At 39.0% G+C, this 12076-nt stretch overlaps 2 protein-coding genes across 6 annotated transcripts in view; one reads left to right on the top strand and one right to left on the bottom strand.

The window, feature by feature from the left end:
• SUMF1 (sulfatase modifying factor 1) overlaps window positions 1–12076 on the top strand; it is an 891645-nt gene that overhangs the window by 617807 nt on the left and 261762 nt on the right. The gene's annotated exons all lie outside the window — the stretch shown is intronic.
• Window positions 1–12076, bottom strand: part of ITPR1 (inositol 1,4,5-trisphosphate receptor type 1) — a 276298-nt gene that overhangs the window by 140840 nt on the left and 123382 nt on the right. For all 5 annotated transcript variants that reach the window (XM_042448619.1, XM_042448620.1, XM_042448622.1 and 2 more), the window contains 5 exons: window positions 5922–6076; window positions 4408–4507; window positions 2489–2649; window positions 2061–2202; window positions 294–452 (listed from right to left, as the gene is read on the bottom strand). In XM_042448619.1, the coding sequence (XP_042304553.1) occupies window positions 294–452; window positions 2061–2202; window positions 2489–2649; window positions 4408–4507; window positions 5922–6076 (717 nt within the window). The remainder of the gene's footprint in view (window positions 1–293; window positions 453–2060; window positions 2203–2488; window positions 2650–4407; window positions 4508–5921; window positions 6077–12076) is intronic.

Raw genomic sequence — 12076 nt, 5'->3', positions numbered from 1 at the left:
TCCAAAAAAAATTAGCAGTTTTTTTCCCCCTGTTGACAGTAATTTATGGCTATGAAATATGCAATTCACCATGTGTTTCCTCCAGCTATGCAATCACATTTATCTAAGAGGGGTTACTGTATAATACTGTTCTGAGCTAAAACCCATCTTTCTTTTCCTTTTTAATGAGATCACATTGAAGGCAAAACCCAGCTAATGTTAATGCTCCAAGAATATTTACTATACAGAACAGTAATCCTTTAGGATTAGATTTTGGAGAAACATACTAGACTCTCCCAAGCATTTTTCCTAACCTGGTTCTTCCTGTAATCTTGCTGGGAGTGTCTTAATACTCTATAACAGAGGCGGCAGATGTGCCTAAAAGGAGCATGACGTTGGTCTCCAAGTTCTTCTAGTCTCAACATTGGTCCATCTCCACAGTCAGTAAACGGTGCTTGTAATAACTTGAAGATCTAGAAATTGAAGTAGTAAAAGAAAGGAAAGCCTTTGTTATTAAAATGATGCCATGCAAAAGTACTGGAGACTTACACATTTCATGTTGTCTTTTGTTAGGTTTATAAGATCATTTGACAACTTGAACATGTCTGATGGTGGAAGGGATGGTACACTAGAGACAATAACTTTGTTTGCACAGTGGTTTTCTTGTCTAGAGCAATCCAGCACATGATTCTTGTATTAAAAATCTGCTGGACACCTGAACAACCTGAAAACGTAGATGTAGAAAACTTACAAATAACAAGTTCTTTTAATAAATTCCTTCTTGTAATCATTAATCTATGTTATGACTCTATCATAATATGGAGTACCATCATCGCTATCATAATGTAATTTAAATTACTTCAGTTACTTTTATTGCAGGATGTTTATGGCTTCACAAGCCAGAGATCTGGGTTTCCATGAAACTAACTAAAAGTAACTATTTTACAGTGAGAAATCCTTTTAATTGTAACTGTGATAGTAACAATTAACTGGGGAACCTTGTTCTTCTGACTAATCACTTTTAAAAGCCATTTTCTGAGAATGGCTGTGCAATATACAATTAAAGATACCACCCTGATGAGACAGTTCATGTACAGCTACATTCAAAATCAGTTATTTAATTAATCAATTTGTACTTTAAACCAAATAAGGTCAGTGAAGGTTAAGTTGGAAATTATCATGCTTATTCATCATCAGGTCCATATTTAGGACTGTTAGGACTGTGACCTTGATCATCTAACAGCCAGATAATATTTGTAAAGCCTTTATTCTTCTGTTTCCATTTCTTCAGACACCTAGTTGTCCCATGGGTGACTCATTTTTAGAGTTATACTTGCTCCTAACAGGCAATAGATTCAGAATAAAAGGAAGTTATTCTTCACAAAATGTAGTTTATCGAATTTTCTGCCTATGAAAGCTATTACTAAAGTGGTTTAGAGAAGTTCATGGGCAATAGCTACCAGTCGCGAAAACTGTGTTTAATTTCATTGGATGGTCCTTTGTTCTAGTTTTTTGAGAGGGGAAGAAAAATGCACTTCTACCCATTTTTTTCCAAACCAAGAATCATTTTGCACCTCCTCTTAATTCCTTTTCTTCCATAAAGATATAATTCCCCTTGTATATTCTGGATCACCTCTTTCTGCACCTTTTCCAGCTGTCCAGTATCATTTTACAGAAGGTATTTTTACATGGTATTCTGAAAATAACTATACAACACAAAAATTTATGTCTACTATGATGCCAGTTTTTGTTTAATTCTTGATTCCTTACCAAAATTAATCCCCAGTGAAATTTGCTTTTTCACAGTTGCTGCACACTGCAGCTGAACCATCTATATGATTCCTAAATGCTGTCAATGCAAAATCCATCAGTGTAGATTTGAGGAGGATGTTTTGTTCAATATTCATCACTATATGGATATTTTTACAGAATCACATGTGCAACTGCTGCCCTGTTTTGGTGTTGGGGAGTTGATACAGGAACCACTAGGAACAAGCCACTTATCTCATGAACTCTGAAACCATTTTATTTATAGCCATTGCTCTCTTCAGATGCTTTCTATTAAAAAAAAGTTAGTATACCTGCTTCAGGATATTTTGCTCCCTCATTAACTTTTGTCGTTCTCTGTTTGGCTTTGAGAACATAACTTCAAGCACATCTTGACCAGAATTTGTACCACCAGTAACAAAATATACCAAATCTTCCAGCAATTTTGTAACAGACCTACACAGATGTAAAAATAAAAATTAGCTATTAATCCAAAATGTGATATGAATATATCCTTCCTTAACAATACAGTCAGAAACTCATACAATAAAGGGGGATATATATTAGAGGATATTAAACTAAAATTAAATTACGATCCCCTAGGAAACCTTTACCTTTAAATATTCTAATCATACATTATATTTAATGACATATATTTGTATTTCTTCTCTGGTTCAATATATTTTTGTGAAGTTAGGTAGCAGCTTTTCCTCTTGTGAAGCCTGTATGAAGATTCTCTTACCTCCTTTCATTCTGGGTTATTGTTCCCTTTTCCAGTTTGCCAGCAATGGAACCTAATACTTTGCTTGCATCATTCGCAAAATCCAAGTCTCGCACTTCTGCAGGAGAAACTGGTACTATAGCAAAAGCTTCTTTGTCCTCTTTCACAGGAGAGGTGCCAATCTTAAAATCAATGCAAATTTAGTCATTCCTCTGATGCACAAAAAGTTGCAATAGTAATGACACTTGGAAAAATGCTCAAGGTATTTAAATACTTATTTGAAATGTTTAGCAGAAATACTCTGCCTAGTATTGTAACAGTCTTTAATTCTCAGGGCAAGAACCAAGATGAATGTATTAAGCACTGAAATTGTTTGTGACATGCTATTCTCCAGTAAAAATTATTGATGAGCTCCCAAGCTATAGTGAGAACTAATCATGCAGGCCCAAGTGCTAAGCAAGCAATAGCAGGAGACGTGTCTCTAGAAATAGCTGTTAATTACCAAAAAGCAACAATTACTTATCTTTGTTTCTCCAGACATTTTGGGCCTCAGTTCTTATTAATGTCAACTACTGGTCAAGTTTGTTACAGTTCTGGTACTGGATGACCAAAGTTTGAGAACTACTATCATGAAAGATTTGTGCTGTGCTGATAGGAAAAATCTGTGGCCCTTGTCCATATCCTGCTGTTAGCCAGGTAGTCCACCAATCAATATAGGGGATTAGTTTATTTCTCATATGGTTTGGAGATGTCTTAATATCTGCCACACAAATACCACTGTGTCAGGAAGTACTCGTGTTTGTAGAATCTTCTGAAAATGCTGTTTCACCCAGTGGAAGATGCTTATACTCATGTACAACTAGTCAATTTTAGAATCTTAAAATCATAGAGTTGGCACAAAGGCCGTCCAGTCCAATTCCCTTCTGCCATGTAGGAAGACCCAATCAAAGCACCCCCAACAAATGCCCACCCAGTCCCTGTTTAAAAACCTCCAGAGAAAGGCAGCATGTTCCACTGTCAAACAGCACTTATTGTCAAGACGTTCCTCCTAATGTTTAGGTGGAATCTCTTTTCCTGTAACATGAATACATTGCTCCAGGTCCTATTCTCTGGAGCTGCAGAAAACAAGCTTGCTCCATCCTCAATATGACATCTCTTCCAATATTTAAACATGGTTATCATGTCACCCCTTAACATTCTCCTCTCCAGGCCAAATATACCCTGGCGGGTTACAGACCGCCCGTTTGGGGCGGGCTGCACCCGCCCCTTTCCCCAGTGTATCGGGGCCTCAGCTGCCAGACCAGCAGCCTCCGAGGCCCCGATCCGCTGCTTTCCAGGCTGCGAGGAAGCGGCAAAAGGCCGCTTCCCCTCAGCCTGAAAAGGGGTGTCCTTGGGGCTTCAAGCCCCAAGGACACCCCGAGGCAGCGGGGAGGAGGAGAATTGCTTCGCTGGGCACAGCCGTCTGAAGGCTGCGCCCAGCGACGCAAAGCGGCACCGCAAACCAGGAAGGAGCTCCAACACACGGGAGCATCCTTCCTGGTCCGCGCAAAAGGGTGCACTAAGCGCCCTGGCGCGCGGTCGTGACGTCGTCATGGCGGCCCCCATGTGGAAGGGGAGCCGCATTTTGTACGGGGGGGGGTGCGGAAGCACTGCACCTTCCTAACCCTAGTACGGACTGACTCCGTACTTTCATGGCAGTTTATAACCCGCCCCAGTTACTTTAGCCACTCCTCACAGGGCATGGTTTCCAGACCTTTCACCATTTTGGTCACCCTCCTCTGGATATGCTCCAGCTTTTTTAGTAACAATAGTTGTTACACCAAGCAATATTTTGTATAGGATGTCAGAATATATTTGTCAACTTTCTTGCCAACCTCCAGCTCTCATATAGCTTCACTGGTAGGAGGAGGAGGAGATATAAGATCAATTGCTTTCCTTACTTTAAGCATCACAGGTTTTTCTTCTTCTTTATCAATGGGTATGTTGGTGCTGTGAACCCAGGTATTTGTACATAGGTGTCTAAGTCTGACATATGAGTTCCTAAAAGAGCCAAATATAAAGTAAAACAGTGCTAGAAGCATAGTTTTCTAAATAATATTAAGATTTTTCCAAAAAAATTAAAATCCCTTCTTCAACAATAGCCTACTTAAAAAAAATCACTGTGTTACTTATGCTTTAAATCATGCAGATGTCTCATTTCCAAGTTATTCTATATTACTTTTTTTGAAGAGTAGTCTAATATTAATTGCATTTATGTACTGAAAAGTCTTCCCCAAATATTGGTAACTATAATGTATTTTAGTCCATTTCAGTCTTTTCAGGCATTGTCTACTACCACTGTTTTAATTTTGCTTCAAGTGCAATATTGATTCGTCTTCTTCAAGTGTATTTTACTAAGGCTACAATTCCATACCTAACTTTCTGAGAGAGAACACTATTTAGTTTAATGGGCCATTGTTTTTTGTTTGTTTGTTTGTTTGTTTTTGAGAACTCACATATAGGATTGCACTGTAAATAGGTATAACCTCACATAATAAAAAATTGGAATCCAATTACATAACCAGTGTAAGTGGGAACCAGTGGCCAGTGAGAATTCGGAACAAATTTCTATATAAATATATTAAAAGCCAAAAGGGACAAAAAGTGTCATGCTAATACATTAAAATACAAAACAGAAGAGTTTTAAGAGTTTTGCAATAAAACTGAACAGAGAAGGCAAGGCTGCATTTTATCACCCTATTTGTTTAACTTGTATGTTGAACATATCATATGTAAAGCAGGATTTGACTTAGAGGAAGCAGGAGTGAAAATGGGAGGAACAGTTTAACTGACTAAACTGAAATTATTGTACTCTGGGCATACCATGAGAAGACATGACTCACTAAAAAAGGCAATAATGTTTGGTAAGGTAGAAGACAGCAGGAAAAGAGGACCACTGCATTCCAGATGGATAGACTCAGTTAAGGAAGCCATGGCCCCAAGTATGCAAGACCTGAGCAGGTCTATAGATTACAGAGTGACTTGGAGGTCTCTCATTCATAGGGTTGCCATACACTGAAGCTAACTTGACAGAAGTTAACAACAATCCTATCACTACTCAGTTTTCACTTGGACAAGTTAACCATACTCATTTCCCTAAGATTCATTGGCCTTCATTTTCAGACCTTTTACCATCTCGGCTTCTGGTTACCTTTTGACTTGTCAATGTCATTCCTAACTAGACACTGGACACAGTATTCTGGATGAAGTGGTACTATTTCTTCCTTGATCTGGACACTATAGTTCTGTGGATGCAGCCTGTGCCCTGAAGAAGTCTCTTCTGATTTGGTTTGGAAACACACTGTTCTCCATGATGTTCTCCCTTACGTACCCAATACATATTATTGCTGGCATGTAAAGTCATCTTGCAATAGTTGCAGACATATTAGTGCTCTCATCATTCACAACATCATACCTTGGGACAAGGCTATCTCCCCCTCGCAAAGTAGTGGGATCAAGTTCAAAGATGGAGGAAATATCATTTCCTTCAGGCACAGAGACTAAAGAGTAAGCCATCTTCTCTGGAGTGTTATGTAGTCCCCTTCTGGCTGTATCTTGGTCAGGATCCAGCTGTGAAAGAAGTTTCAAATCAAATCAAAGTTCTAAGGCTTCCTATTCCGACTGAGAAGAGATATTTATACAGAAAGTCGACCCTGTATTTCATGTTTGCAATTAACTCATCTTAAATACAGATGCAAGCACCACAAAAGAAAACACTGCACAAATGACATGGGTTAACTAGAAGACACTGACAAGCAACTAAACCATCAAGCTGTCCTTTGTCTCTGAGAAATCAAGAAATGATACCGATTTTTCCAGAATCCCTCAGGGATCTTTCTTGACCACTCTTTCCAAACAAAGAAACCAAAATGACAGCTATCATGTACTATCAGCCAAGAACAAACAAGTTTCAATAAAGGTACTCAGAAGATTTGCCTAAATCCAAATGTTAGCCCTAATCAGGGTTGCTGATGTGTACCTTCAAGTTGTTTCCAACTTATGATAACCCTAAGGTGTATCTATAGCGGGTTTTTTCTGGAAAGATTTGTTCAGAGGAGGTTTGTCATGGTCTCTGAGGCCCAGAGAATATTACATCCCTAAGGTCACTCAGTGGACTTAAATGGCTGAATGGGGAATTGAGCCCTTATCTCCAGTGTCCTAGTCCAACACCCAAACCACTATACCAGTAAATTAATGACATACATGTTGACACTCATGTTACTTGGGACTTACAATAAGATTTAGGCCTGAAGTTGCAGATAGAGCAAAAACAGATAAATAATATTATTTTTAAAAACTGATTCTTGGAGGGGACAGAAACACAGCGGGGGGAGGGGGGACTTTCAAATCTTTTTCTTCTTTATTTAAGGTTTTTTTTTGTCCACCCTAAATTCTAAAGACGTTATTGTTAGAAGGCTGAATTACATGAAAGCAATGCTAGAATCAAATTCATCATTTTCCACTGGCAGAAATCTCTTGGTTACAAATGTGTGGAGCATATGACTACAAGAGGTTATGCACATGTCATCTTAGAGACAACCATGAGTCCCCTGAAACTCCTTCATCAAGGGATTGGCTGTGGAAAATGTGAACAATCAATGCCTACATGAATAAACTCATCACCATGTAACAAAAACACTGTTTTAAAAACACAGAGAATAAATGATTTGAATGAAAACAAGTAGAAGAACAATAAAATTCAAGCTAATCAATAGATTCAATGGTCAGAAAAGTGGAACTGAATCTTAACCACCACATATCCTTCTTACAGCATATTGATGGAGTAAAATACAAGACACAGTAACAGAAACTATGGGGTATTTGGATCCTGTACTGAGAGAAAGGTTGGAGATAAATTAATTAATGTAAATTAATTAGATTATGCCCAAATATTTTTACAGAGTGTACTACCAGATTATGGTAAAAATTTAAAATTAGGGACAGGGGTGGTTTTCTTTGAGGAAAAGCCAGAAACACCTGGGAAAACCAAACTAACAATCTCTGATACAAAAAACAGAATCATGTCTTCTATGCAAGAAAACGACTAACCAGCATCATTTATTTATTTTTAACATGTGTTTATATAAATATATATATATATATATATATAGAGAGAGAGAGAGAGAGAGACAGAGACAGAGACAGAGAGAGTCATTAGGCTTATCCCCACTATGTATCAGAATAGTGGATAGATTTGTATACACAAGGAAGATTGACTTGTCTAACTTTTAGCCTGTTTGTGATCTAATTTCGCCACCTGGTGATGAAAAGGAAGAAAAGATAAATATAACAGTGCAAACAGTATAATTCTGTGCTATCAGCTTTTGAGTAATAAATATGTGCTTATTTACTTGTTTCACAACAAGGGCTTCTTCTTCAGGCTGCTGGAATAATTCTTTCTTTGGGTGACCAAAGTAAAATAATTTATATCTGGAAAAAATAACATAATGAAGGAACCCTTTTGTCAAGAAAATGTCACTGTATAATGTGGTTAGGAGAGTGTCACGGTGACCTGTTAAAACTTTGCTGTGTTCAGGGTGACCAGATGTCCTCCTCTTCCAAGACATGTCCTCCTTCTCTCCAGGAGGAATTTCAAAATGTCCTTCCTTTTGAGCATGGCTCAGAAACATGAATTTACATCAATGAGTGTTCTTGGCATTTCTCTGGTAACACCCTGTGTTTTACTTGCATGTCCTACATTTTACGGTGCCTTGTCCTCCTTTGTGGTGATGACATCTGGTCACCCTGCCTGTGGTGCAATTTTTGAAGAGCAACACAACTCTTGTCGTTATTCCCACAACAAAAAAAGTTTAACAAGATTTAAAACCCACACTTTCCATGAACAGAATCCCATTCATCTGGTACATTGCTGGAGGAAGAAAACAGAAATGTAACTTTCTCTGATATCTATTGCTACAGGTCTCTCACAGCAACACTTTCAGTGCTGTACCTCTTTTGCCGAAACAGCTTCTGTAGAGTACCAGGGAGTGAGGAGTGGTCTGTAAAACTTACATTTCCTATTTTCTCTCCAAGGGGAATTTCTGTTCCACTGGAATCCCCCTTCATCCAACTCACTGTTTGTTGGAGAAAGTTCTGCTGTATAGCCCTAATGACTGAGAACTCTTCCAGAAAATAATCAGACTAAGGTGCTGTCAGAGGCACAACTTCATTTTGAGCCTCACAGTTTAATTAACTTACACCCTGTTTTTATTGTTATACTGCTCTTCTTCCAGAAATACACCCCAAACTCTGCAATGTAAAGCAGCAGGCCCCATGTGCCTTAATATTTTTTAGTTCAGCAGAGCAGTTTATACTCTTCATAGAATAATATTGAGAAGGTCCGCAGTCAGTGGGCTCAAAGCATATAAGACCCTCACAATATAGAGTTAACTAGGCAAATATTTTGCCCGAATATAAATGAGCAACACTGAAGAACGGCTTAACATTCCTAGTATGTACAGGAATGTACATTGTTGATCTGAACTAAAGCAGGTCCAAGTAATTATAGAAAGTTTGGAACTTTCAGTTCTGAACTGGAAATACGCAAGGAATTTGTGTAGTTGCTATTTCAATGTGTGCGGCGCAGTTTGGGAAATAATGCAAAAAGAAAAGGGGGGAAAAAACCCTACCAAAATCACTTTGTTCATTTGAAAACTCCATGCAGTAATGTACACATTTGAATAGGTCCCCAGAAAAATATGTACATGTGTAAAATACGTACAGAAATGCCTATGTGGAGAAAGCATATCACTGATGGACTGTAAACAGGCTTCTTAACAGAATGCAGGAAACTGATCACACTGATGGAAGGACTGCTGCAAATGCCAGCCATCTGGAAAACCAGCTTGATCCTAGACTTAAGCTTAAGGGCTGAATAGACCACAAACATTTTGGAAAACCCACTATGGCTACTGGGTATGGTATCAACAACTGTGGGATATGTCCTTATGCTTTCTGCATAATAATTTTATGGTTATACATTTTTCTCATTTTTAAAGCACTACACTTTGGTTGGGAGCAAAGAGGAGGAAAAGAAGATGAGGAAGAATATTCTTTTCCTTCAGCACCTTTTTAACAGGACCAGTTGGAGGAGATTTATACCTCTTCTACCTCCTGGTGCTATACAAAGGCGTGGAGTGGATGCTACTGCAAAGCCACCCTGTGCATTACCTTGAAGAAGAGGGACAGTTGCAGGATAAAAGATCCCTAGTTTGGCGTTGACTAACAAACTATTCTTTCACCTTAAATATTTTTCTCCCTCGCTCTCTCACTTGTTCACGTACTACTGTTAAAATTCTCAGATTCAATACTGGCTGTGCAGTCTCCTTCAACACTGTGATATTTAACGCTTTCTCTACTGGCAGCTTTGGTTTAGAGTCTGTATGTGTCAAAAATATGCCAACACATAATACATGATATGTCCTTAAAATGGTAAATAAGGTATCACTTTATCTACTGGTTGACATATTAGCTGTTTTCCCACGGTACATCAGAACACAGTGTATCATGATGTACACAGATATGAATAAGCCAAGTGAGCCTCTATCTCGTTCACAGAACCTATCCTCACTTGTGCAGCTGGAGGGCAGACTTTTGAAATGTCTCCCTTAAACTTAGCTTATAAATGTATCTGAAAGAGAAATACTAGTTTACTGGTTTCGAAGCAAGCCAACCCCAAAGCATGAATTATGAAACTAGCTTGTTAAAACTGACCTTAGTCTGAGTTAATCATGAACCCTAGCCTAGGGGCAATGAGAATAGAAACAAAAAATAAAAATTCTGATATCCTCCTTCTGGTTATAGGTAGGAGGAGGAGGAGGAGAAAAGAAGGCATTGATATAAGCATAATGTTTGCTGGGATTCATTCCAGCTCAAGTATGGTCCAAAATATACTGCAGAAATAATTCAGTTCGAGACCACTTCAACTGCCCTAGCTCAGTGCTACGGAATCCTAGGAACTGTAGTTTTAATAAATAAATAATAAAAATTTTATTTTTATACCGCCCTTCCAAAGATCAGGGCGGTTCACAGCATAAAATCAATAAAATACAGCATTTACAACAAGGTTAAAAACAAATTCAAATACACAAAAACAGAATAAAACCCCCGTTAGCCAATCCTCTTTGCCACAGAAGAGGAGGGAGGCCCACTGGACTTTAGTCGGGGAATGCGAGCTGAAATAGAAAGGTTTTCAGATCCTTTCTAAATTGGGCCAGGGAGGTGGCCGAGCAGAGCTCTATGGGCAGCGTGTTCCAAAGGGCCGGGGCAGCGATGGAAAATGTCTTCCTCGCAGTGGAGGTCAACCTAGCCCCTGGCACCCTAAGTAGTTGCTGCCCAGATGTTCTGAGGGTGTGGGGCGGAATGTACGGGGAGAGGCAGTCCTTCAGATATCCTGGGCCCAAGCCATTTAGGGCTTTATAGGTCATCACCAACACTTTATATTGTGCCCGGAAGCGAATAGGCAGCCAATGCAGATCTTTAAGCACCGGTGTAATATGGCTGGCCCTGGAGGTTCCAGTGACCAGCCTGGCTGCCATATTCTGTACCATTTGTAGCTTCCGGGTTTGGTATAAGGGTTGCCCCATGTAGAGTGCATTGCAGAAATTTTGGGAGACATTTAGCCTTCTCTGTCAGAGAGCGCTGGGGCCACAATAAACAATTCCCAGGATTCCCTAGCACCGAGCCAAGGCAGCCAAAGAGCTCTCTAACCAGATCATTTCTGCACTGTGTTTTGGACCTATGTTGGCCTATGCTATATTTTAGCATGACACACCAATACAGCTATTGACTCTTGTGTGTATTGCATCCCTCTCACAAAGTGGTCATAGCATGATGAAAGTGTTAAAACAGAGATCAACGTGGAATAGTTTTCAACACTATTACACAGGAACAGAAAAACAAAAACCCATTTTTATCTTCATGAAAATATTACCTTGTAATAAAATTGACATTTACTTCATCATTCTGAACATAAATACAATGCAGAACTTCCCTGATTTTTCTCAAGAGCTACAATGCCTGCCATATATCCTGCCTGTCATTCTACATAGGATCATCAGTGAGGAGGAAGAGAACAATTTTCATCAGCTGCCACATGTATATAATATTATCAAAGTCTTCAAATTTTATTTACAATGTCTGACTTTACACCCTATGAAAACCATCCTACTGAACTCAGGAGCAAAGATTTGTTGCTCCACCTCTACTGTTTGTAGGTGTCGAGGATACATTTCCTACATGCCATGCTAACTCTAAAACAAGCAACGGATTACTTGCACATTCACATCCTGATCCACACAGCCCTACTAGACCTGACAGGGTGGCAAAATTACAGAACTACCATAACTGTCCTAGCCAGAGCCCTGACTGAATGACCTAATAAGGGCACAAAAGATAACAAGAAAATATTTTGAAGTGAGCTGTCATGCTGTTATGAAAAGGATGCTTTTTCACTGTTTTAGAAATATGTCTTTGTGATTTGTATGCAAGGGTGAAGACACACCTACAATCTCTCTCTCTGTTCTCACTATCCATCCAACCATCCTAGGAAAATGATAGTAAGAGAAACAA

Source organism: Sceloporus undulatus, chromosome 2 (genome assembly GCF_019175285.1).
Source record: "Sceloporus undulatus isolate JIND9_A2432 ecotype Alabama chromosome 2, SceUnd_v1.1, whole genome shotgun sequence".
Lineage (NCBI taxonomy): Eukaryota > Metazoa > Chordata > Lepidosauria > Squamata > Phrynosomatidae > Sceloporus > Sceloporus undulatus.
This window is presented reverse-complemented; position numbering and strand designations above follow the sequence as displayed.